The following is a 27985-nucleotide window of genomic DNA, read 5'->3' on the forward strand; positions in this document are numbered from 1 at the left end:
AGTAAATCTTCCTGTTTGTAAATAAGGCTGGAAGGGACCTTTCAGGTGTTCTACCTAGTCCAATCCCTTACCCAAGGCAAGAGTCTTATAAAAATCTGGAGAAATGGCTGTTAAATATTTTCTTGATAACCTCTACCGATGATGCACCCACAACTGTTTAAGGCAAGCTATTCCATTGATCAGTCATATTCTCATTGTCAGGAAATTCCTCCTTATTTCCAGGTTGGATCTCCCTCTGTCAAACTTCCACCCATGGCTTCTTGTCCTACCTTCTTCCTTTCTCTATTCTTCAGAAGAATTGGACCACCATCATAGCTAATCACATTGATTCTCATTATGGTTAAACGAGTACACTAACAACTCTTTTTTTTTTAAGAAAAGGGATCTTTCTAAATTATGCCAATTGCATGTTAGTGGTGTTGATATGAAATCAGTAGGATTAAACTGATTTAAACGCTAGCAGGCTGTTGGGCTGCGATTTTAACACTTGGGTTTAAAGTAGCGCTATCAATGTTAGGAGGGTAGACAAGATGGTTTACAGAATGAGGGTTTAAAACATGCTTTAGAGGGATCTGATCCATTTGCTTGCATCCTAACTCTACTGTTTAGTACAAAAAAGGTAGTGGCGGGCTATCTTTACACTAGGATTGACATTGCAGTAACATTACTCATAACTGGCAAACGATCAAGGAAATTAAATAAGTGAGGCTGAAGAAAGGCCATCCAGAAATGTTACTTCCTCATAAATGATGTGTATGCATTTCCTGCCATACTCTTTTAAGATTTTTTTTCATGTCCAACTGATAAGCTTCCTTGCTGAGAGTAAGTGGACTCATATTAAGATTCTTTAAAGTGTCTTCAAATAGCCTTTTTTTTAAAAAAAAAATCCTCTGTTGGTATCTTTTCAACATGAAGAGAGCTCATATTGTAATGATATGTCCTTCATTGGTGCCCAGTATCCTTAATTCAGTGAAAGCTAATTTGAGCAAGGTCTTTCAAGACACAGCCATCTGCCAAGTGATTACTTGGTGCAAATGTAAGCACTTGGCAAGCTACTTAACAGCATTTTTTGAAGCCAGAGGACAGGATTTTACCACATTTCCTGTGGCTAAGGTTGATCCATAAGTTGTAGATGTAATTTTTGTAATACGAAGGAACTGTTTATAAAAGTTGACCGCTGTGTGAATGGTTGTTTTATACAACATGCCTAGCCATAATGTGGCTTACTTAGTTTAACTTTTGTGTGGGTTTTTTTTTTTAAATGCAGGCATTCTGGTTTATTGTTTAGCATGTTAGATGAACCCAGTGAATTTCACTTCCTCAGTCAGCAGCATTGGCTCCAAGTAAAGGAATTTTGTTTTTTTAGAAGCCGAGGACACCAAGCGCAAACTGCATGACCAGCAGACAGATCATTGCATGTTCTTTGTGGGTTAGTGTATTTTTTCCTATCAGTATTTATTTTTTCAATGAAAACTTGCTGTATTAAAAAAAAATTGACGGTTTTGAGCAAAATGTGTGCATATGTGATGTGTAAACCAATTTATGTCTTAATGATTTTGATTGTAGAGTTCACAAATCGTGGTTCCTGAATAAAGCATGTTTACCCAAGCCAGGAACTAGCATAATGTATGAATTCACCTGCCCATTCTTTGCTGTTTGAGTCTTTTCGTGTTCAAAATCTTTTTGGGGTTGGGGAATTTTTATCAGAAAGTAGGCTTGTAGAAAAATACTTAGAAATCACCCCTATTTGCCCCTTTTTGATTAAAATTTGGCATCCATAAATATTGCTGTTAATTAACAATAAATACATAAATAAGATAAAATGTATTTATATATAGTGACTTAGAAGTCAAGTTCTAGTACATGAATTAATATATTTTTGTCCTCTGCTTGGCATATGTTTGATAAGAATAAGGAAAAAATTCTCTGCAACAGAATTCTGCTTTATCCAAATAGCAGCTGTTTGCAATTTTTCTGAGCTTCCAGAAAGTCATTAAGACAGATGGGGCAATCGAAATATACATTAAGAGGGTAATTTATCAAGGAGATGTTCATTTTGACTGCCTTGCTCAGCATGACCTTTGCAAATGCCCCCATCTCTTTAGTTCTGATAGGATTTTTGATAGGCTTAAATAGGTACCACTGTGTTATAGCTTGCTCTTTGAGATCTTGGACATCAAACATCTTTGTAGAGATCCATATGTCCTTCTTCGTATTCACCAATCATTGATCGGCTTCACATATCACACAAGTCACAAAATCATAGAAGCGAAAGGGCTACCAAGTCCATATCTTTGTTCAGTGGAAAAAAAGCAAAGCAAGTTCACCTAAATGTCTAAATTTGTGTGAAGGCTTCTAGTACAGAAGCACCTGTTTCCACAGGTATGTGGCCCTGCTATCAAATTGTTGTTCTTGGTTCGTTTGGTTTTGGGTTTTTTTGACATTTAGTCAGAATATTCCGTCCTTTAAGTTAAATCCAGTGTTCCATGACCTGTTGTCCTTGTTCCATGTAACATATTTTCAGCCACTTGAAGAATGCTGTCATACCCTATCTCAGCCTTCTCTTCTCAAGTCTAAATTGAACTTGTTGTCTAGTCACTTGATCATCTTCACAGACATTCTCTGAACCAGTTCCAGTTTTTCTGAATCCTCAAAGTGTGGCGGCCAAAACTGGATACAGCATTCAAGTCCAACCAAAGCAAAATAAAGTGCAACGATTATTTCTTAGGACCTGGAAACAATATTTTTGTTGATCCCACCCAAAATTGCATTTGTCTTTTTTACAGTCAAATCACACAATGCATGCTCCCTTTGAAGACAGTTGTTGTTCAAACATTTCCCCCCCCCACAAATATCATTATTAAGACTTCTGCATCATATGAAGTCATGTGTCTGTAGCAGAAGCCATTTTTTATTTTGATATCCCTACTTTTGATTTTGCTTTCTGATCTAAGAACTTTGTGTTTGCCTCTATTGCAATTCTTTCTGTTGTTTTCAGTTTACTTCTCTTCAAGGCAGTTTTGAAACTTATTGTTCTTTTTGATTATTAACTCTGTTATCTCCAAATTATTCCCTTTATTCCCTCGAATATGTTACTAAGCTCATTAATAAAATATTAATATAAAGGACCCAAGGGACATGGTCCTTTTGTCGAACAAAAGGTCGGCAGTTCAGCGGTTTGAATCCCTAGTGCCGCGTAACGAGTTGAGCTCCCATTACTTGTCCCAGCTTCTGCCAGCCTAGCCAAAAGCAAACTTGCAAGTAGAAAAATAGGGACCACCTTTGGTGGGAAGTAACAGTGTTCCGTGCGAAGGGAACAGTCATAACAGTCATGCCAGCCACATGACCACGGAGACGTCTTCGGACAGCGCTGGCTCTTCGGCTTTGAAACGAAGATGAGCACTGCCCCCTAGAGTCGGGAATGACTAGCACATATGTGCGAGGGGAACCTTTACCTGAATACATTTTAACTGAGGTCTTTACAATTTTGGCTTCAAATTCCTCTGGATTCTGTTTAAGAAGTTTGTCCTTCAGTCAAATATTTTTTTCCGAATTTACAGTTTTTATTAATTTATAATATGACATACAAAGAGAGTACAGAAGTAAATATTAGAGAAATTAGGGAAGGAAAAAGGGAATTAGATAATGAGGGAAAGCGGGGGGGGGGGGGAGAAAAAAAAAGGCATTTGACTTCCAACTCCTTTGGTGCAGTAAAATAAGGCATGAACATCTACCCTCAACTTTTTACTTTTTCATAATAATATGAAGTCAGACATTTTTTTTGTTATATACTGTAGTGCAACCCACACTTCGCCAGCTGTCTGTCATTCAGATAATGCAGATGGTGGTCCAGGTAGCCATTCACCTCCAGTATTCCTTATCTTTCCAATCCTCTTCCATGAACTCAAAAGACAGCTGAAAACACCAATTGAACTTTCAGGTTACTTTCTAGGTTTTCAGTGTGCAGAGTGCATAAAAGTGCTCATGACAGTCTCGTTTTTCCTCAGTTGATTAGCATTAGAATAACTGAAAGATGTAGGAAGTCATTCTTTCACATTCCTGATCTATCTGCCATCCCTAGCTGATGGACCAGTACAGGGTAGGCTTCAAAAATTTTAGCAAGGGTTCTCCGCCCAGTTGCTGGGTGGGCGTGGCCATGGTGGGCGTAGCCTAGTCGACCTCCTGCACCACAGGGGGGCATTTTTGCCCTCCCCAGACTCTGGAGGCTTTTCTTGAGCCTCCGGGAGGGCGAAAATGGCCTCAAACCTCCAGTAGGCCCGTTTTTCACCCTCCCCGAGCCTTTGCGCACGCCCTGCACTTACCTGCATCCAAAACGGGGTGGGGACTCCTGGGAGGAGAGGGGTGGGCCAGCCAGGAATGGGATTTCGGGGTTCTCGGAACTGCACAGAATCTTAGCTAGAGGTTCTCCCAAACCCGTGTGAACCCCCAGCCGCCCACCCCTAGACTGGTATAGATTTCTTTATAGTCATTTTGATAGTGAGTTTCCATGACTTTTTTTCTCGCCTTTTGACCCTCAGAGATCTTGTCTCCTCTTCAACAATATCTCTTTCTTTCCCAGAAAACTCGTAGCTTATCAGTTTTGCAAGGACCCCGCAGCTGCTTTTAAATTTGTGAGGTACAAAATACATTCTGTGTTTCTTACCTTTGGATGCAAGTGTTGATCATTGGGCTTACTCCTTTGTTTCTTTTTCCTCATAATGAGCTTTCTCTCTCAGTTCCTGCAGTAGCATTTGTTTTGTTTCAATCTGATAAATTTTTAATGTATCTTAGGAGTTTAAACATGGCTGCTTGCTGCTGCAGCCCTCTTTTTCTCTGAACATCATTGCAGATTTTCAGTTCCTACAAATATGTTTGTTATGGTGAAAGTTGGACCATAAGGAAGGCTGAGCGTCAAAGAATTGAGGCCTTTGAACTCTGGTGCTGGAGAAGACTTCTGCGAGTCCCTTGGACTGCAAGGCGATCAAACTGGTCAGTCCTAGAGGAGATCAACCCTGACTGCTCTTTAGAAGGCCAGATCCTGAAGATGAAACTCAAATACTTTGGCCACCTAATGAGAAGGAAGGACTCCCTGGAGAAGAGCCTAATGCTGGGAAAGATTGAGGGCAAAAGAAGAAGGGGACGACAGAGAATGAGGTGGCTGGATGGAGTCATTGAAGCAGTAGGCATGAGCTTAAATGATCTCCAGGGGATGGTGGAGGACAGGAAGGCCTGGAGGAAAGTTGTCTATGGGGTTGCGATGGGTTGGACACTACTTTGCAACTAATAACAACAAATATATTAATTTTTTCCCAGGCAAGAAGATGCTACAAGCACTGCACATCCTGTTCATTCATCTGCCTATATGACACCAGTGCTATCAAACTTTTGTTATTTGTTCCTTCCCTAGCCTCTGAGAACAGTCAAGTACACTATGTTGACTTTTGCTCTCCTTGAATTTCTGTGTCAAATCTCTTGTTAATTTGTGCCTTGGACACTAGCTGCCTTATATTCCTTTGGTTTCTGCATTAGCCTGGGTTTACTCAGCAGAAAGCAATAACTCTGAAACCCATAATAAGAAATCAACAACTCTTAAGATGTATCTCTTGCAATTAGTAGTAATTCAGGAGGTGACGTTTTCACTCCACACAGCTGATCCACAGGCCCTCAAAAGGAGTTAGTTTGTGGCTCTTTCCCCGATGATCTTAGCTACCAAAATCCAGGTAATTTTGCTTATGTCTTTCCTCCATTTGTTTGCTTGCTTCCTGACAACTCAGTGAGTTGGTTGTCTTCATTTTGGAGTATTAAGTTCTATGAAATAAACCTCTGTGGTTTGTGAATCATAGTTTTTGACTGGGTATAGGAAGATGGGCTATTTAATAAACCATGGTTGAAACATGGCTTGCCATAATGCATGAGTTCAGTTTATATGATTTTATAACTTTTTTCTCTTTGCTATGTCTTGCACAGTAGTGTACTACACACTATGGGATCATGTTTTTGAAAAGTTGTCTGTGTTAGTTATGATTTTCAGTTTATTTCTATGAGGAATATAATTTAAGCTTTTGCTGCATCTTGCCCTAATTATATTTCTAGTCAACAAATATTGGACTTGTAGATTTCTTTCAAAGGCCAGTTTTGTTCTAATATTAACTCTGGGTTTCGGTTGGGTTCTAAACATCTAACAAGCCATATTGACTATGCCAGAATCAAACAAACCAAAAACATTTAAACCGAAGAGCAACTACATAGCTCCAGGGCTGTATGTAAACTCCAAATCGCCTTTCCGTAGTCTTTGGAGACTTCCCTTTGAACATGATGGCTAAAAACTGACCAGACAGTTTCTTGCTCAGTAACAAGGCTTAATAAAAGAATGAAAATAAATATTGAATAAATTCTCACCTTTAAATGGATAAAAATTGTGCTAGTGTATATACTTTTCATAAAACCAACATGATGGCTAAAAATTGACCAGACAGTTTCTTGCAAGAAAAACTGCAGTTTTAATCCTAAAATAAAAATATCACAAAATTTAAAAAGACAAAAATTTATTCCAAATGGTCCTGCCCATTTGTGTGATATTTCCTACTCCTTTGAATGTTGTGGGATTAATCACTACGGCTTGTAGACACAATGAATGGATTATCACACTGCATGAACACAACTGTTTTAAGATTCCTCCTTCCCTGAACAGAGGTTTAGTAGACACATCTTCACTGAAGTTACATGAAAATATGTGAATATTCAGATCTTGTAATTTGGGGAATTTTTTTCCAAACCCCAGCTATGAGAGCTGTAGTTGTTTTTAATATTGAATCTTGCATACAAACATTTTATCCCTGGCCCCCTTTTTAGAGCATGACTTCATTTAATAATAATATTTACAGCACACAAATCTGGGTAGCAACAGCCCTGTGGAGTCTGAAGATCTTAAATGTCAAATTGCATTTATCACAAATACACAGTTTTCAACCTTTCAAGAGCCAAGCTCCCAAATATGACCACACACATTCCAGTTTAGCTACTTTGAAAACTTTCCAAAAGATAAAGTTGCTATTTAAAAAGTTTATAATTTACATTTTAACCCCAATCCAAACTACACTAATCTTCAAAGGAGTTGAACTTTTATTTATTAGTTACTTGAGAGAATGGATTATTTTACATGTAATTCAAATGGACTAAACAGTGTTTTCACTCATACTCTATATTATACTATTTGTGTGGCCATGATGAGGTAACAAGATATATATTTCATTTAGATTCACTGTTAGAAATCAACTGTTGGTATTAGTGGGATGGTGTTGAATAGGTTGTTTGGAAATAGTTTTTATATCTACTTACTCTCTATAATACTCTTGAGGTACTTTCTATGGCCCTACCTAAGAAAAATTACAATAAGGAGAAATGAGATTTTGTCTTGGAGATGAAGCGCTAACCCTATATTGAAAATCAATCAGTTTTCCCAGCTGGAATTGATTTATTCATTTTTAAAAATTGTATTAGCCTTGCCTTTTGTCAATATGGTTTAAATCAGTGTCTTTCAAAACTTGGCAACTTTTAAGATGTGTGGGCTTCAAGTTCCAGAATTTCCCAGCAGTATGCTGGTTGGGGAATTCTGGGAGCTGAAGCCCACACATCTTAAAGCTGCCAAGGTTGAGAAACAGTCTTTTAAATCGTTCTGCAGCAACTCACTGTATCTGCATATTATTACAGCCCAGCGTCAACCCTCCTCCCTGCCAAGGGCAACCTAGGAACGCTAGGTCTGCTTTTTTTCCTGGTACATCTGTTTCCAAGCATCCTGGTATCTTCCCATTCAACGAATGTACAGAAGAATTGTGAGAAAGCCGAGGGGGAAAAAATGGGATGAACTCCTTAATATAAACAATCAGCAATGGGAGAGGGGTTCATTGGTTGCTTTTTGCATAAACAACCATTCAGTCCAAGCTGCAAAAAAAAGGTCTAGGAAGAAGAGATTCAAACCAGAGAAATTCCACCTTAATGAATCCATTAACAACACAGGGCTGGAGGTGGTTACTTTAATTCCATTTTTTTTTCATTGACACTCCTTGAAATCCGTGATTCTTGCTTCTTTGACTGGGTTCTGCAGTATGGAATTGACAGTTGCAGCACAATCTGGTTTTGTTTAGGCATCGTACTAAATCACAGTTGATGGGAAAGATACAGAAGCTTGAGCTTCTGAATTAAGCATCCCACTTACCTGTTTCCTTCACTTGCAGAAGCATTTATTTCCTGGTTTAAACTAACTGTTTGTCGCTGCTGTGCTAAATCTTGATTTTAGTCAAGCCCATTTTATCCAACACAACTAGGAAGAGATTTTCTGTTAAATTTATAGTCCTGAGCATCACATGAAGGATCCCTCAGTTTGTTAAACTATTTATAAGGGCCTTATTCACTTATTGCACTAAGTTGAAATCAAAAGAATCCATTATGCCTTGACCCCAACATGTGAAAATAGTCATTGTGGTTTAAAGCAATATTTGGTTCGTTAAACTAGCAAAACATCTCAGGCCTGAAATTTTCTTTTAAAACTGACCAAAGATTATTTTAATCTAAAATCCTTGATTCAAATGCAGTGGCAAATCACTTCTCGTATAAAGAAAAACTGAATTTGACGGGAATCCTTATGATTATGTGGGAGGGGGAAAATAAAGTTGAAAATATGCAAAGTAGAGGTTTTTTCTTTTGCACAGTCTAGCTTCTATGTTGTGCTTGAACCATGCTGACTGTAATCCTATTCAGATAATCCATATAAAGTTGCAAGAATTTGATCAACCATAAGATAGCAGTACAGAGATACTGTATTGGCTGATATTGATATTGATATTGGCTGAATCAGACGCTAATGGTAATGAAATTTATCAACTCTCAGCCTCTTGTCTACTGGAAAGATCAGGCAATATGATTCTGTATGGCCCTACATTCAATTTGTTCTAGTAATAAAGTACAAAATGTAAGTACTGTTCTTATTTCATAAAATAGGATAATTCTGTTGTATGCCATATTTTTCCCCAACCATGATTTTTACACATATTATTATTTGTTCTTTTTTTATACATAACTTGTTTGAATTATTTAAATTATATTTTTAACTTTTTATTACTTTAGTAATTTTTGAGAAAATCAAGGAAATTATTGAGCAATGCAGCACAGATCTGGTAGCCATCAACAGAGAACTATATCTATCTATCTATCTATCTATCTATCTATCTATCTATCTATCTATCTATCTATCTATCTATCTATCTATTATCTATCTCCAACCTTCATCTATTTCCACCATTTGGTTCAGGGTCAGTTTACATAATTATCTGTTTATTATCTATCTATTCATATTGCAAAATTATTATGTTTAACTAAAGAGTTTAATGTATTAGTTGAACTTTGGCTTTCCATGTATTCATAAGGAATACAGCACCTCTTGGAGAAAGCTATAATACACTTTTCACGCTGAACTGCTCTTTTCTACATGCAGAGAGAGACTTGTGAGGCCATTCAATCTCGGGCTTCAAATGACACAATAGAAAGTTAAGTTATACCATTTGATCCAGGGTTGGGTTCCAATCCTGCCGCTACCGGTTTGTACGCATGCGCAGAAGCATCCTGGCGGGTGGGCGGAGCTTCCTGCTGCCGCTACCGGTTCGCCTGAACCGGGGTGAACCAGTAGCAACCCACCACTGATTTGATCTTGCTGATTAGGCATTTCTTAAAATATTTGTTGTAATGCTATTCTTATTCATTGCTTCTAATGACTTCTCATTCAAGGTATTGGGCTAGTGTATGCCTCTTTTAACACATTGGTCAGGTTGCCTTTTAAACCTCATGACTTCTAGGATTACAGAAGGATGCCAGGAATATAAGAAAATGGCTAACATTACTTCAGTAAAATTAATATTTTAGAAATTACTGTCTCTGTGAACTGCATTCAAGACCCACTACATTTGTTGTACTTTTTGCCATTCTAACATAGTAAGTCATGCTTTCCATACTGTTCCTATTTCATCAATCGGAATTTTTTGCAGCTACTGCTTACATATGTGCATACATAGAATAGAATAGAATAGAATAGAATAGAATTTTATTGGCCAAGTGTGATTGGACACACAAGGAATTTGTCTTGGTGCATATGCTCTCAGTGTACATAAAAGAAAAGATACGTTCATCAAGGTACAACATTTACAACACAATTGATGATAATATATCAATATAAATCATAAGGATTGCCAGCAACAAGTTATAGTCATACAGTCATAAGTGGAAAGAGATTGGTGATGGGAACTATGAAACGATTAATTAAATTAATTAAATTAAATTAATTACTGCAGATTCAGTAAATAGTCTGACAGTGTTGAGGGAATTATTTGTTTAGCAGAGTGATGGCCTTCGGGAAAAAACTGTTCTTGTGTCTAGTTGTTCTGGTGTGCAGTGCTCTATAGCGTCGTTTTGAGGGTAGGAGTTGAAACAGTTTATGTCCAGGATGCGAGGGATCTGCAAATATTTTCACGGCCCTCTTCTTGATGTATGTATGTATGTGTACAGTATGTATATATGTATGTATGTTATGTTGGCTGGGACTGATGGTAATTGTAATACACTACATCTAGAGAGTGCCAGGTTGGGGAAGGCTGTCTAGAAGGATCTTTAAGATGGCAAGAATGGTAAAGATCACACTGAAATATATTTCGAGGTTAATTCTAAATGATTCAGCAGTAATGCAATTTTCTACTTGGGGACATGCGTCATTATCCATAATGGTATGAATAACAGTAGGGAATAAACAAAGATAGCATCCCTGTCTGATAACAGAACTAGGCCCAGGGGGCAAAATTTTCAGTAGAATATCTCTCCCCCTTTCTTCTTGCTACATTTTACCTCAGTAGAAGATATAAGAGGAAAGATTTTTTAGTTCACTGATGTCAATAGTCCAGTAACTGGGAGCTCTTGTGGAGACCTGTAATAGAGAAATAATTGTTTGGTTTTAATTGATTTGTTTGTTACCTGCTTTAAAATATACGAATCTGTTGGATCATTTCGAATGCCTTGTGGTTATGTGATCAAAATTCAGATGCTTGGCAACTGACTCATATTTATGACGGTTGCAGTGTTCCGGGATCATGTCATCCCCTTTTGCAACCTTCTGACAAGCAAAGTCAATGGAGAAGCCAGATTCCCTTAACAACCGTCTTAATAAGTTCACAATTGCAGTGATTCACTGAACAACCGTGGCGAGAAAGATGGTAAAATGGAGCAAAATTTGGTTAACAAACGTCTTGTTTAGCATCAGAAATGTTGGGCTCAACTGCAGTTGTAAGTCAAGGACTGCCTATATTGATAAGCCAGGGATATATTGCACAGAGGAAGCAGCTTTTAGTGGTAACACAAATTCTCTAACTCTTCAAAATGTTTCAACCATTTATGAAAATCTTTTGTTGGAAAACCTGGCTCTCTGGTTTTCAGGTGTGGGAAAAGTTGAGCAGATGGATGCCAAGAAGGTGTCCAAAACGCCACATTGCCTGTAAGCCTTTATTTAGTGAATGTGGCTGACATGGTGGAATAGCTGGTGTTTGTGCAAGACCGAATGTTTCTATGGCTCAACAACCTGGATCAAAGAACATGCAGAGTTTCTGTGATTTAACTGTTTTTTTAGGTAGTATGTTCTTAGACTTCCATCTGTTACAACTTAATAAATTATGGTTTCTGGCTTGGAGAAATAGTTAATCCTAGCCAAATATATTCTGTTAAACAAATAATGTTAAAGAAGCCATTAGTGAACCCAGCACTAAGTTATGGTTTAACTATGGTGTGCTGTCTAAGGCCATAACTGCTTGCTTTTATTTATGGTTTGTTGACTAAGCTACAGTTGCGTAGAGTCAAACAACACACTAAGCCAAGATGAATCAAACCGGATTATAACTCAGTCCATTGTATGACTCCAGCCATTGTGGTTTGATAGCCATGGGTTATAGTGTAACCTGTTGTATGAATGCAGCCAATTGCAACTCAACAGATAAAACATAGCTCAATGTTAATACAGTATGTGTGAACCCAGTGGTTAGGTTAATAAATTACAGGAAGTGATATCTGTGGTAGATTTACCATCCTGTCCCAATCCAATCATTATGCTTTATAATCCTTAATTTATGATTTAGAGCAAAGGTCTTCAAACTTGATAGCTTTAAGACTTGTGGACTTCAACAAGTCTTAAAGCTGCCAAGTTTCGGGACCCCTGATTTAGAGAGATTAAAATCACGTTCATTGCTATTGCAGTTCAGGAGAAATTGACCTAACTCTGAACTTCATGAAGTTTTGCCCGAGTGTCCTGATGCCAGCCATCTCCAATCCAGTGTCCTTTAAATGTGTTTAAGATCACAATACCCACATTTTCCAGTGAGTGTAGCCTGGGAAATCTGGGAGTTGCAATTTCCATACATCTGGAAAACAGTAAGTTAGAAAATGCTGTTGTATTATTTCTGAGGGTGTTCAAAGTCCTATGACATAACTGATCCAGAGTTTTCTCCCACCACCCATGGTGGCCTTTGAGACATTTTACGCAACTTGCCCTGAATTCTTAACTTTTATGTTTCATTTTTTTAATGCACTCTTTGCTCATCGTTTATAAAGTATTGTTCGCTCATGTATGCAAGACCTTATATAAGCGGTAGGTATTTTTATGGCTGTTTTCTGCAGCTCATCTTCTCTAGCCCCAGGACATCTGACGTTGCTGGCTACTTCTCTCAGATTTTTCCTTTCCCATCGAATTAATTCACACGCATCTTTTTCTCTGCTGTTTTTTTTTTTAAACTGATCTAACCCACACTACCCCACATAACGGGGGTAATTTCCCGTTACTTGTCCAAGCTTCTGCCAACTTAGCAGTTTGAAAGCATATAAAAAATGCAAGTAGAAAAATAGGGACCACCTTTGGTGGGAAGGTAACAGCCTTCTGTGCACCTTTGGCGTTTAGTCATGCCGGCCACATGACCACGGAGAAGTCTTTGGACAGCGCTGGCTCTTCGGCTTTGAAACAGAAATGAACATCACCCTCTAGAGTTGAGAAAGACTAGCACATATGTGTGAGGGGATCATTTACCTTTACCCCACACAGATCTCATAACTGATCATACTGCTTTCTGGAATTCGCTCTGTATAGTATAAAAAAATGCTGGAGATCTTGAGATGAAAGTAGTGACATTTTTGATAGCTTCAGGAAGCCTGAAAAAGTGACACTACCGTAGCTGTTTTGCCAATTGCCCTTTGCCATAATATGGTTGATTTATTTGTGGCTTGGTATGTTATAAGCAAACAACCTTTGTAGGCTATCAGCTATGGTTTGTGGCTTGAGGGGTGAACTCAAAAATTGTTTATCCGATGAACTGTTGCAAAACAACTGTGGTTTACGGGAATCCCAGGCAATAACAAGGACCTGAGATAACTGGGGAAGACTATTATGAAAATGCAACTGTCAGTAGAAAGGCTAGGAGAAGGTGCATTCAAGCTTTTTCAAAGAAGCTGCTGTGTGCCTAAGATTTTAATCCTAGACACCCAAATAGAGAGATTGAATTCCACTGCTTATGCTAGCTAGTGTTGTTAATGCTAACTATTGGATTGTTTTAACTACTTCGTCATACAATCCAAAAATAGTTTTTCCCATACCACATTATAATGTAAACCACAGTTTCCAGACCATAATGGATGAGTTCTCTAATTATGCTAAGGAAGAATTTAAATTCATGAAAGATATAGGACTGTTGCGATGATGCTACATTTGGGGACAAGGTTGAAATCTTTGCACTTTTTTTTCTTTCCGGGTTTGAGAGTTAAATAAAATAGTTTAGTGAAATCTGTTCAAGGCTTAATGTGTCATTTTAGGTGATATTTCATTCTTTTTTTTAAAGTCTTTGTTGAATTAAAGCTGGAACCATACATCTCTTGGACCCGTATTTTGAAAATAGAAGTCATCAGTGTAGAAACTAATTTAAGCAGTTTATTCTACTAATTACCCAATTAAGGTTTCATACTAAAACATCAGTTTTAAGAAATAACTTAGAGTGTAATTTATGTATGTCTGCTGAATGTTGATATACTCATAGGATGCACATCATGGGAGTTCAGGTTAGTTTTATTGAACATGAAGTTACAGTTATGAATATGGGTATTATCATCAAATGAAAATTTATTCACCAAGCATTATTAAATTACTTATGCTTATGAAAAATAAATTCTCAAAGACAACGTTACACTTTTGGAGCAAGATCCCATTATCCAATATACTAAAGTCCAAGAAATAGAAGAGTCAGATTCTACCAAACCTCAAAGGGTGCTTATAATCCCGCTCCCTCCAAATCCTCCCAGTATATTCATACAATGCATGGCCATGGAACATGTACTGTAACACATCTGAGCTGCACCTGTCTGTCCTCTTGAATTGCACGGCCATGTTTTTGCCATGCTTTCAATTAAAAATGGTAAGGGTTACAATCAGTGTCCTCAAATCAGCATCAATCAACGTTCTCAAAAAAAAAAGTGGATCTAAAGTGCTCTCCCATTGACCAAGTAAGCTATCAGAAGATTCTGTTTTACCACCTAGGCAACTGCTAATATTTTACAAGAATAGAATAATAGAATAGAATAGAATAGAATAGAATAGAATAGAATAGAATAGAATAGAATAGAATAGAATAGAATAGAATAACAGAGTTGGAAGGGATCTTGGAGGTCTTCTAGTCCAACCCCCTGCTTAGGGTAGGAAACCCTATACCATTTTAGACAAATGGTTATCCAATCTCTCCATAAAAACTTTCAGTGTGGAAGCATTTACAACTTCTGGAGGCAAGTTGTTCCACTGATTAATTGTTCTCACTATCAGGAAATTTCTCCTTAGTTCTAAGTTGCTTCTCTCCTTGATTAGTTTCCACCCATATATATTTGCAGCAGATATATTATCTTTGCGCCATGATAGAGAAACACCTGCCACTGGCTAGGATTGAACTCGCAGCCTCTTGAGTGTGAGGCAAGCATCTTAATAGCAATAAGAATAACACTTAGACTTATATACCGCTTCACAGTGCTTTATAGCCCTCTCTAAGCAGTTTACAGAGTCAGCCTATCGCCCCCAACAATCTGGCTCCTCATTTTACCAACCTCGGAAGGATGGAAGACTGAAATCAACCTTGAGCTGTTGAGAATCGAACTCCTGGCAATCAGTAGAATTAGCCTGCAATACTGCATTATAATCACTGTGCCACCATGGCTCTTTTGACTTTCTGACTTTAACCTCTAGGCTTCCATGCCGCTCAGTAACAAGGCTTAATAAAAGAATGAAAATAAATATTGAATAAATTCTCACCTTTAAGTGGATAAAAATTGTGCTATATACTTTTTATAAAACCAATTTGAACTAAAAGGTTCAAATGGACAAGTGAACGAGGATGAAAGGAAGTGGGTGTCAAAGTTGGCACCAAAGCCGAATCAGATGGTGCTCAGGACATGATTCTTTGTATGAAGAACATGTGAACATTGATCCCAAGGACTTTTAACAATCAGGCCTCCTGGGGGAAGGGACCAAAGAAACAAAAAAATAAAAATTATATGTTGCTAAATCCAAATCAGAACTCAACAAGGGTAAATATCACAATGAACAAAAGGCCACCACTTTGAAAAGGAGCCCAAAAAGCAACTGAGAACCAGGAAGGAAGATAAAAGTGCATATTGTGGAGGCACTTAATGGCAGGACCTTAAGCTGAAAAGAGGACCCACATACAAAGCAATGTCACAGAGCTTTATCAACCTGACCTGCTGTAGGGTCAGCAGGAGGCTAGATTAGTATAGATTGATCAAGAGAGGCTAAAGTTCACTAGGCAAGGAAGCACAGTTGTGTCTGTTAGAAAGTGAATCATAAATCAGATCATCTAACCAGGGTTTCTGTCATCAAGGTAAGGCCGTTTCCAGACTAGCCTCAAGCGCTCCCCAGTTTACAAGTTTGGGACGGGTTGTACTACTTTTATTGACTGGGATTTCTCAGTAAAACACCACCTAACTTTTCAGCAGAGGGATATTATCAAGGTCGCATGAAATGTTAGTATCATTTTGGTAAGGCCACACTTGGAATATTGTGTCCAGTTTTAGTCACCGCGATACAAAAAAAGATGTTGAGACTCTAGATAAGGGTGCAGAGAAGAGCAATGCAAATGATTAGGGAACTGGAGGCTAAAAATCCTATGAATTGTTGCAGGAACTGAGTAAGTATGTCTTATCTAAAGAGAAGGATTAGGGGTGACATGATAGCAATTTTTCAATATTTGAGAGCATGAGGAGTGTGTGTGTGTGAATGAACCTATTCTCCAAAGAACGTGAGGGCAGGACAAGAAGTAACAGATGGAAACTTATCCAACCTAGAATTAAGGAGAAATGCCCTGACAATGAGAATGGCTTTCCTCCAGAAGTTGTGGGTGCTATTCAGTGGTGGGTTTAAATTTTTTTTGCTACCGGTTCTGTGGGTGTGGCTTGGTGAGCATGGCATTGCTTGGTGGGTGTGGCTTGGTGGGCGGGGCAAGGGAAGGATACTGTAAAATCTCCATTCCCACCCCACTCCAGGGGAAGGTTAGTGCAAAATCTCCTCCCGATCAGCTGGGACTTGGGAGGCAGAGAATACATGGGGGCGGGGCCAGTCAGAATTTTTACTACCGGTTCTCCAAACTACTCAAAATTTCCGCTACCGGTTCTCCAGAACTGGTCAGAACCTGCTGAAACCCACCTCTGGTGCTATTTGTTCAAAATGGCATAGGTTCTCCTGCTTGAGCAGTGGGTTGGACTAGACTAGAAGACCTCCAAGGTCCCTTCCAACTCTGTAATTCTGTATTCTCTTTTATCTAAGATTGAACTACAGGCAGAATGGTTTCCTGATTTTAACTTGGTTGTTAAATTCTGGTGCTAGTATTTTACTAATAGCTTTTGTGCACATTCTGAGTCACCTATTACTTTGATGAAAAAGAAAATACGGAATAGGATAAGTACCACTGTAACCTGCTACAGTAATTTCTGTGTTTCGAAGCTTGTGGTGCCTGATTCTAAACAATTACAAGAACAATTGACATAGCTTCCAAGAATTTTTTATTCTATTTAATATAAAAAGTATTTTTTTATTCTGGTTTTTGTTGTTGTTAAAAATCCTGCTATTTTAGTAAAACACAAATCTGTTGTTGTTTTTCTTGATCTATGAATCTTTGCTAAAATTCTTTGGCTTCATCTCAATTGCAGTGAAGTGTTTATAGTAACATTTGCTAGCATTTATTAATTAACATTCTTTATTGTGGTTTTTTCCTCTCTTCCCCCGAGGATTTCTGCTTATGCTTAAATTGGCTAGGATCTCATGTTACAATCTCAAAAGGTGCCACATTGGGAAAATGATTTAAACGATGTCCATGGGGATTCTCAGTCATCCAGATCATGGTTGTCCCAAAGGTGCTTTTTCAAAAGGCAACTGGATTTTGTTTTTTCCTTGAAGACATTTCGCTTCCCATCCAAGAAGCTTCTTCAGTTCTATAAGCAACCTTAGAGCAGAGACCCAATTATCTTTGTTTATCCTATATAAATTGCACATACATAAATACAGTGATGCTGTACATTCTGCACCAGCTGCAGTTTTTAAACTTGGCAGTTCAAGATGTGTGGACTTCAAGTCCCAGAATTCCCCAGCCAGCATAGAAAATACTATTCTACACCCTCCATCCTCTTGATTAGAATACTCTTTGTACTGTGTCATGATTTTAAAAACTTGAATTGTAATTAATTGGAAACAGAATAGTCATTCACACACGTATGTAAAGCTTGCATTACTATCTTCCATTCATTACTTTGTTGCTAATAGTTAAAAAAACCTGTAGCATCATATTATAAAGTGGCAAAGTCTAATACAGATTCACATAAGTTTTTTCTCTCTAGTTAGAGTATGAGACTGTCCTGCTTTTTAGAATGTGTTTGAAAGGACATGCTTTGGAAATCTCAATCAGATACATTATTTTAAAAAGCAGGATACCATTTACGCCAATTAAAATGCAGGAACAACAATAAGTGTCCTGAGAGAAAGGACAGAACAATCTTTTGCACGAGCAGTGTATGTGAAAAATCACTTTCCTAACAAACAGAATAAGAGATACAGAATAAGGAACAAGAAGATAATAAACCTTTGCTCCAGAAAAGTTCTGCCAATATCTACTGTGGTGTCCTTGGTGCTGTCTGAGCTTGGTTGTTTTCTTACAGATGTTTTATTACCCAGCTAGATAACATCATCAGTGCTAGAAGGGAGTGGGGTTTATACTACCGAGTTGGGTAATGAAACATTGGCAAGACAACAAGCTCAGAGAACACCAAAAGACCACACAGTTGAATCCTGAGCAACATGAATTCTCTTCTGTTGGAATAACTACTGTATCCATGTTATCTAAAAGATAAAATATGGAATGGAAGATTCCATTGTCGTCCGCTTGGTTACTGCAATGCTTGAAATTTTAAAAAATACAAGATTCAAATAGAGCTCATTTTGGGTCTAAAAACATTCTGCTGGAGGCAGAAATGAGCAACATATTCTCCCTGATGACAAGCTATTGTGCAATTCATTTATCACTTCATCTATGTTGTCATTGGTATCACCTCCAAAATCTTTAAATGATGTCAAAATAGGATACTGCTATGCAATCTATCTTGTCTGGTAGAAGTTTGAGGAACAATATTGAGACTTTGGAGGCAAACAAGTAGGAATGAAAGTCCTATTTAAAACAAGAATTCAAACAACAGCTTCCAGAGAAATTCTGTTGGACACGCAATCCATGCAAGAAAACAGCATGGGGTGTGGAGTAGGGAGAAACCTTTCTTGGTCCCATATTCCAGGTCTGATCAGGATCTACTTTTTCTGGAGGAGAAAAAGAGTGGCAAGTGTGGATCAGTGGTGAAATCCAATTTTTTTTACTATCGGTTCTGCGGGTGTGGCTTTGTGGGCATGGTGTGGCTTGGTGGGCATGGCAGGGGAAGGATACTGCAAAATCTCCATTCCCACCCTACTCCAGAGGAAGGATACTGCAAAATCCTGATTCCCTCCCCACTCCTGAGAGAAGGATATTGCAAAATCTCCATTCCCAACCCGCTCTGGGGCCAGCCAGAGGTGGCATTTGCCAGTTCTCCAAACTACTCAAAATTTCCGCTACCGGTTCTCCAGAACCTGTCAGAACCTGCTGGATTTCACCCCTGGTGTGGATGATTGGGGTGGGGGAGCAGATAGTCAACAATAAAAAATGCAACCTTTAAACCAGGATGGATGTTGTGTCAGGATGACTATTGTATCAGGCATGGTCTCGCATAATTAACTTCACTACTACAGATTAATTATCTTGAGGAGGCCTGCTAAGAGTCCCTTCTCATTGCAAGGTTTCTGGGACTTGTATAGGGTGGCAGATCTTCTCTGGGTTGCCCCCATATCCTGAAAGCATTACCCTAAAGGCTTGGAAGGCATGTTCTCGTCCTCAAGAAGGTTTGTGAAAACTTTGTGGTACCTTTCAATGAGCTTTTGATTTCAGCTGATAGGTAACTGGGACTCCTCTATACCTGAATATTCTTCTTGTATCATTAATTCATTAATTCACTATTTCTATGTCTTTGGCTGGCTTGTTCCCAGCTGTATATTGCCCAAAGTCCCAAGATTTGAGCAGTTAAGAAGTAGGGTGAATACATATTTTCCCCATGATCAGTCTTCCACAGTCCAATGGCTTCAACATGGCCAAAGTCATGGTTCAGCACAGCCGAGAATTCTGGGAACTGTAGTATCTGTACCGCTGGAGGACACCCAATTGGAGAAGTTGTCTTTCAACTTGTGAATTGGAGTTTGGTGTGCCAAGCTAGTATTAAGCAGTTCCATGAACTTTAATGGCTTGTGAACTGAAAGATCTCCCAGCCTCCCTTATGCAACTGAAGACTTTGAATAACCGCCAATCTCAGCTGCTACATCTATGAACAGATAAAAGCATGTGCATATTTTTTACCCGGAAGGACTTGCAGTCTTTTTCAGTGACATTATACCATCTCTTCTGTGCAAGCTCAGCATGGAAAAAATCATCCATCAATGCACAGCTTCCTTCGCTGGGCGACTATATATATAATGGCTGTCCTCCCAGCTCCTCCAGCACCCCATCTAACAAATGAGAGAAGAGCCTGAAAGTGCCATAGTATATAGAAGATGTGAATAACATGAAGCTGCTTTCTTATTTCATGTATGGATCCTGCTGGATCTGGGTAGCCTGTCTTGCCTTCCTTTGGAAAGCTGGACCATACAAGGCATTTTTTGTCCCAAGACACATTCTGGGGCTGGAAAGTTTCACATCTGCTTGCCAGGTGGAGCAGGCCACCAGGAGCAGCAGGTATAGCCCAGCAGAGGCAACCAGGAAGCAAAGCCCGGGTGCAAACAAACAACAGCTTTACTGTAGCAGAAGGCTGTAGATTGAAAAAGGAATTGCTTCAGCGGCCTCTGAACTGCTGAGCTGGGTGATTGATGATCACTGCTGCTGCTGTTTAGGAGGTTGCATACCTTGAGGATAAACATGCGGGTTGCAGACCGAGAATCACTGAAGGGGAAAGTTGGGGTGGGGGTGAAAGGGGAAGGCAACAGGTTTGAACCTGCTGGCTAAAGCTCAGGTCAACTTCCACAGATCCTTGGCCAGAGGGCTGGTCTGGGAAGACCTCCGACTGGAAAAAAAACGGTGCTGAGAAAAGAAAAAAAAAACAGATAGACAGAGGGCCAATTGAGGAAGATGGGTATCCTGGTCTATGTGGACATCTTTCTATGATGGCTAGGTCTCTTGTCTGGTTTAAGAGGAACAGGAAGGGCACCTAGGGAGGTGAGGAACAGGAATTGGATCTATTCTTCTTAGCTATCCAACCCTAAGCTGCTGTTCTGCAGGAGTGCAGAGACTTTTAGTCCACACTGACTTACGTATTGGGTGTCAGCTTTTTGAGGTAGACCAGCTCATAAAAATAGAACAACGGGATTCCAGAAATGTTGTAGAGTGGGATATCAGAATCTCGAAAGCCTATCAGAGTTTCTCTCCCCTCCCCCCTCCAATCTTATACCGATCAAAATTAATGGGAGATATTTCCCACTTTATTCTTTCTCAGAACTGGGTAGTAATCTTTTCTGAGACCTCTTCCCCTTTAATAATGGTTTGCTCATTCCTTTCCCATCCCCAAGGCTAGGTTTATATTCCTTCCCATCAGCCCACTTGGGAATTATGGGTGTTGGTGCTGCAACTTTTCTAGAAGGCATCATGTTGGTGAGCTTTACAGATAAAAGCTAGGCTCGGCTCGACAGGAACAACTCCTGAATAGGATCTCCTGCTGTTTTAAACAAGGTTAGGTAGCAGCCTATGATGTGTGTGTGTGTGTGTGTGTTAAAGAGAGGTTGATTTCAATGTTGAGCCGAGGATTATGCTTGTTTCCAGTTGACTCTCACTCCATTCCAAAACAGGCATGTTATCTGTGATTGTACTACTATGCCATGTTAAGCTACAATATGGTTTGTTAGCAATAGCAATAGCACTTAGACTTATATACTGGTTCATAGTGCTTTTACAGCCCTCTCTAAGCGGTTTACAGAGTCAGCCTCTTGCCCCCAAGTTTTACCCACCTCGGAAGGATGGAAGGCTGAGTCAACTTTGAGCCGGTGAGATTTGAACTGCCGAATTGCAGCTAGCCGTCAGCTGAAGTAGCCTGCAGTACTTCACTCTAACCACTGCGCCACCTCGGCTCTGTATATTCTGTTTAAGCAATTATTCTGTTAAATTCTGTTTAAGCAAGACATGATTTACCACAGGGATTGGCAACTGGTGGCACTTCAGATGTTGCTAAACTACATTTCCCAGTATTGTTGGGGAACCATAGTTTTCTCTCCTTGTTGGCTGTGGTTCCTAGGAATGGTGAGAATTCTTAACTCAGCAATATGTATCCTGCAATGCCACTTGTTATTTTTGATTTAGCATGAAACCCAGTTTCTATTGTTTTAATCGGCAAGGTGATGGTAGCCCCGGGGAAAAGTGAGGGAAAATTGCCGCAAGCCCTTTTTGTGGTTGGGAAAAGGCTGTTTTAGAAACGCAAGGAAAATTTTCTCCCAACATAGAGTGGAGATGACATTAGGAAGTGGTGTGCAATAATCTCTAGCCAAGCTTACTTGATCTGCTGTTTGGACTAGAGAAGCCTTTGAAGTTTTCCTCTTTCCCAGCCAGCAAACCCTCCCAGAAAGCCATTAAACTCAACTCTGCTGGTGCCAGTCCTATCTGTTCCATCTTGGTTGCTTTTCTCTACTACGACTTTACGTTCATGGACCTCCTGCCCTAAGGGGTTGGGGGGGTGTATATGTGGGGGGTTGGGGGGGGTGGAATCGAGAGTGTGAAGGCGTATTGTAAGGAGTCCTTTTGAAGCCGAAGGTTTATTTTGGGGAGGAGTTGTAGGAGAGCTTTTATTCCCATGCCATAGAGACCAGGTCATTTCTAGGAAGGCTCTGCATGACAAAGGTTTCTCTGTTTGATCTGCCTTCCTTGGATCCTAGGCTCGGCATTTACAGTAGTATAACCACCCACCACACCAGGAACAGGAAGTGGAACAGAAGCATCTCAGGGTGCCCCATGATGGGCAATGCCATGGCTGGGAATCTTTATTTCGGTTGAGTTTGAGTTAAGGTTGTCTTCCCCCCCACCAACACCCTCCCTCCCCAAAAGGATAAAATTACTTTGGCCTGGATTAAATAGGCCATAAACTTAACTTTAACTACTAAGTGCATTTAGAGCAGGGGTCTCCAACCTTGGCAACTTTAAGCCTGGAGGACTTCAACTCCCAGAATACCCCAGCCAGCTTTGCTGGCTGGGGAATTCTGGGAGTTGAAGTCCACCAGGCTTAAAGTTACCAAGGTTGGGGACCCCTGATTTAGAGTGAGGACCTTTACTGACAGTGATTTCTACAAGTCTCCATAGCTAAAGATGCTACTGGCAGAAGATGCTAAAAGAGTACGTGCAAAAGTTCAATTATTTACCTGCCCAAACTCTTACCTAGGATTTACATGACTTTTTTCCTCCCAAAGCGTTTGTATAAGATAGGTAGAATTCTTTATTGGCCAAGTCTGATCGGACACACAAGGAATTTGTCTTTGGTGCATAAGCTCTCAGTGTACATAAAAAGACACGATACATTCGTCAAGAATCATAAGGTACAACACTTAATGATAGTCATAGGGTACAAATAAGCAATCAGATCATATTAAGAAACAGTCATGATGGATCGTAAGAATACAAGCAACAGAATTACAGTCATAAGAGATGTAGAATAGATGCCTCATCTCTGCAAACCCAGTGTGGTGTAGGGCCTCTGTGGCTCAGACTGCTAATGCAGTCTGTTATTAACAGCAGCTGCCTGCAATTACTGCAGGTTCTAGTCCCACCAGGCCCAAGGTTGACTCCTTACATCCTTTATAAGGTAGGTAAAATGAGGACCCAGATTGTTGGGAGCAATAAGTTGACTTTGTATATAAATATACAAATAGAATGAAGACTATTGCTAACATAGTGTAAGCCGCCCTGAGTCTTCGGAGAAGGGCGGGATATAAATGCAAATAAAAAAAAAATGTGCTGGGCAGAGAGCATTCACGTTCAAATCCTTATTTAACCATGAAGCCCAGTGGATGGTTTGAAATCAGTTTTATGTAAATGCTTGCCCAACATGCTAAACAATGGTTCATAAATCAAACAAGCTGCCTTATGCTTTCAGCCACGTTTTGCTTATTTTTGATTAGCATATTATGCAAAAACACAGCCCCTATTTCTTAAGCCAATCTACTTCCCAGGGTGGTGGAGAGGATAGAATGGAGACAGGGCAGGGGGAGTTGCGGGGTTGGGTGTAGAGGTGTAGCAGGAGTCATGTCCCTCCCATCAAAACAGGATATGAACCCGAATGTCAGAATCAGCAGGGATCGTGATTTGAGTGCCAGAAATTCATCTTTCCTGGGTTTCTTGATTGATGGGTTGCACGCCAAATACAGTACATGAACTTTTTGTCAGATTTTGGTTGATACAAAAGTCCAATCAACAGTGTTTGCACACACCAATCTCCAGTGGGTGGAGTTGCTCCAAAGGAACAAAATTGACCTGTGTGGATTTGCATTTTTGAACCTAGATAAAAAAACATAGCGCCAAAGGCCAGATAAATGTCATTCGCCAGGTATATAGGTATGTACACTGGATTGATTCACCAAAAATAAAAGCAGGCTAAAAATCAAACAAACGAATGAATGAGAGTAAAAATTTCACAGAAGTCTTGTAATGCCATCTAAGTAAAATATGGGGAATACATAAGAATGAGGGCTGTTGAGAGACAGATGCTTATTGACAGTTTGACCTTTAAAAGCTTGCTGGGTCTCGTTTTAATCAAAATTTAATGACTAATTAACTGTTTCATGTGACTTTTTTGCACTTTTCAGATTAGGGACACTTCCAAGCACAGTCGATAGCTAGCTCCTAGCCAGTCAAAAGGCATTGTGAGGTGTGGGGGGCTTTTCTTTTATTCTTTGGAAAAGGGAAAAAATGTAGAAAATAAATGAGGGTTGCAAACAGAAACTAACAAATCTGTCCCCATTCCTAGCTGTATGAAAAGGCAGGACAATTGCTAATAAAAACCTTATTAGGAAGTACCTTAACTCTGCAGTTTCTGAGACTCTTGGTAGACTAAAAGGTAGGCTAGAGAGTAGAAGTATTGATTGCTAATAGGAAAGCGTTTTTTCTCTCTTCTTTTTTTACTGGTTTTTGACAGAGGTTGCATAATATCACAATGATCGTTGTGATGTGTAATTTGCTTTTCTTGATGGCTAGTCTGTCATTGTGATTTGTTTCTGGTTTAGCATTCTGTGGAAAGCTGGACACTGAGGCTTATTCAATAACCCATACTTCTGAATATAAATCCAGCCACAGCAAAGCAACATGCAAGCTTTAGCATCTTCCAGAGTTGCAATCATTGCATAAATCTGATTAATGGCGAACTGAACTTGGGCCCATGAAAGCATAAATCTAAGCTGAAGTTGCAAGAAATCTGTTTTTCAGATTTTTTGCCATTAAACTCTTACAATAATCAAAAGACCCAATTTACTAAACTTTCAGAGTGGATCCTTTGCCAAGATGGCTAGATAATCTCTTTTTAGCACGTAACAGTGTTATCCTCGACACAGATAATAAAGGCTAACCCAGCTCTATAAACAAATATTTCTTTAGCATTCCTCTTGACAAAGGGATGTTCTTTGGTATGGAACCAAACAAAAATAAATCATGAACGCTACATTGTTCCCACTTCCTGGTTAATTTTTAAACAGGGCAAGGGCTCGCACTTTCTTGGAAATTTTGCCTTTGAATTGAGAATTCCTCCACTTACTTTCTGGCTGATCCGGGGCAGTGTGTAGTGGAACACCGCTGGTTATTCAGATTAGATAGCCTCTAGTCTGTGTTATGAATCCACATGTTTAGGATTTGGAGACCTGACATTAACATAGCTTCCTGGGTTGGGATGCAAATGAAGTCCTGGCAGTATGAATGGAAGTGAGTAAACTCCAGAAACGTGGTGTGGAAAGACGATCTCCTTCCAGCTTCCCACTCTTGTGTTTTAGGGATGGAGTTGATGATTAGCTACGAAAGGAATAAGAATAGTTGTCCTACTCCCTCCCTGTTGGTCTCTTCTTCCTCCTTCCCTTCTGTGCTCAGGGCTGATCTAAGGAAATGCTGGTCTTTAGAATATTTGACTGCACATCAATGCATTATGATAACTTGGTATCTCCAGAGGAGGAAGAGTTTCTGGACTTCAACTGTACCATAAATACTGTATATTTCCAGGCCAAGCAAGTGTTTGCATATTCAAGCCGGTAACTTTGATAGAACTTGATTTAAGTCCGGACTAGCCACAGGTATCCATTTGATTCTGATGCAAGTGCACGCTAATCCACAAAGCTTAATAAAGGTGCCAGCAGGATGTTTGCTGTTTTCACTCTTTCCTGCGCTCTGGTTAGAGATATGCACTGTAATCATAACAATTATTGAAATGCCCAGCTAGAGAGAGAATTTTGAATTGTCAGGTGTCAATATATCTGTCTGGGCTTCCTTTCCCCCAGTTTCTGGAAGGAATAGTCAGTATGTTGATTTCTGGAAGGATCTGCGCTGGTTGCACAACAGTTGGTGTGTCAGAATAACCAGGACATGGAGCTCTCTGCCTCCCCTTCTTCTTGGGGATAATTATGGAAGGAAAGAAGTGTCTTGAGCTTCAGAGATGGAAAATGCAGACTTAAGTGCAGACAAAGCTAGATGTTTGCTTGCTGCAATTATTTTTTAAATGTCCGGCTTACTAGACATTTCCTTTTTTTAAAATAAAGCTTGGATGTTATTGGTCATAACAATTTGTTCATTGGTGTGCTATTACATATGCCAGCAAGAGTCTGAAAATGGGTGGTATATCAGCTTTTTTTTTTTTTAAAATGGTTGTTTAAAACGGTAGCTTGATGCCTTAACTCAAAAGCTAGCATCCCTCTTGCCTTAAAAGAAGGTCCTTGCACCTTGAAAAAATGGCTTCCAAACATCATCAGAACATCGATCATACTGGAAAGGGCCCCCTTAAACGTTCTTGTTTTGCTGGCTTTAACTCAGACCAGATCCATCTCTCCCTTGTCAGCACTTACCCCCACCGCCAGCCCCCTTTGATCTATGCCATGTCATACTTTATGAATGATCTCACCGTTCCTGGACCCAGAGATGGGGCGCTCCCTCCTTCCCTCCCTGACTCTACCTCTTCTCTAACCTTGGTGGCAAGGGGACCCAGGGCCTCTGAGCATGTGTAATGTGCTCCTGAGGGCTCGACCTGTCCTATGCTGGGGGAAAAGCGCAACTTCTGGTTACTGGCCTCTTCCTTCCCCCCTCCCTGCACCTTTCCCCTCTCCGGGCGGGAAAGCTACGGATTTTCCGCCCAACCTGGCTGGGGTTTGGGTGTGGGGGAGATGAGAGAGGACGGGGAGCGGGGGAGAGTCCTTGGCCGGAGGGAGGAGGGGGGGCGCGCCACGAGCTTCCTCAGTGAGATACCTCCCCCTCGCCGGACTTAAGCTTCTCCCCCCCCACCTCTACTCCGCCCGCCGCCGCCACTGCCCCTCGCTCGCTCTTCTCTGCGGCTGACTCTCCCCCTCCCTCCTGTCTTTCTTGTCCTGCAGGGATCCCAGCTGAGTCTCAGCCTAACCGGGCAAAGGCGCGGGAGCCGCGGGAAGCGCACCATGCCCGGGACGCGACTGCTCCTCCGCCTGGCTCTCCTCTGCGGCTACACGCAGCTCCTGGCCGAAGCCAGCTCTTGGTGGTGAGTGGGGTCGGATTTCTTTTTTCTTTTCTTTTCTTTTCTTTTCTTTTCTTTCTTTCTTTCTTTTCTTTCTTTCTTTTTCTCTCTTTCTTTCTCTCTTTTTTCTTTTCCTCCCTCCCTCCCTCCCTCCCTTTCTTTCTTTTTTCCTTCCTTTCTTTTCTCTTTCTTTTCTCTTTTCCTTCCTTCCTCCCTCTCTTCCTTTCTTTCTTTTTTCCTTTTTCCTTTCTTTCTCTCTCTTTCTTTCTTTTCCTCCTTCCTTCCTTCTTTTCTTTCTTTCTTTTCCTTCCTTTCTTTTCTCTTTCTTTTTTCTTTTCCTTCCTTCCTCCCTCCTTCCCTCCCTCCCTTCATTTCTTTCTTTCTTTCCTTCCTTCCTTCTTTCTTTTTCTTTCTTTTTTCCTTCCTTCCTTTTTTCTTTCTCTCTCTCTTTCTCTTTTCTTTTCCTCCCTTCCTCCCTTTCTTTCTTTCTTTCCTTCCTTCCTTTTTTCTCTCTCTCTCTCTTTTTTCTTTTCCTCCCTCCCTTCCTTCCTTTTTTCTTTTTATGGTGGTGGTGGTGGAGGAGGAGGAGGAGGCG

The 27985-nt window shown here is 40.0% G+C and overlaps 1 protein-coding gene across 1 annotated transcript in view; it reads left to right on the forward strand.

Annotated features, from left to right (window-relative positions):
• The window catches only part of WNT5B (Wnt family member 5B), a 124798-nt gene that overhangs the window by 72380 nt on the left and 24433 nt on the right, over nt 1-27985 (forward strand). The window contains exon 2 of the mRNA XM_058190561.1: nt 27275-27414. Within this exon, the coding sequence (XP_058046544.1) occupies nt 27275-27414 (140 nt within the window). The remainder of the gene's footprint in view (nt 1-27274; nt 27415-27985) is intronic.

Source organism: Ahaetulla prasina, chromosome 7 (genome assembly GCF_028640845.1).
Source record: "Ahaetulla prasina isolate Xishuangbanna chromosome 7, ASM2864084v1, whole genome shotgun sequence".
Classification (NCBI taxonomy): domain Eukaryota; kingdom Metazoa; phylum Chordata; class Lepidosauria; order Squamata; family Colubridae; genus Ahaetulla; species Ahaetulla prasina.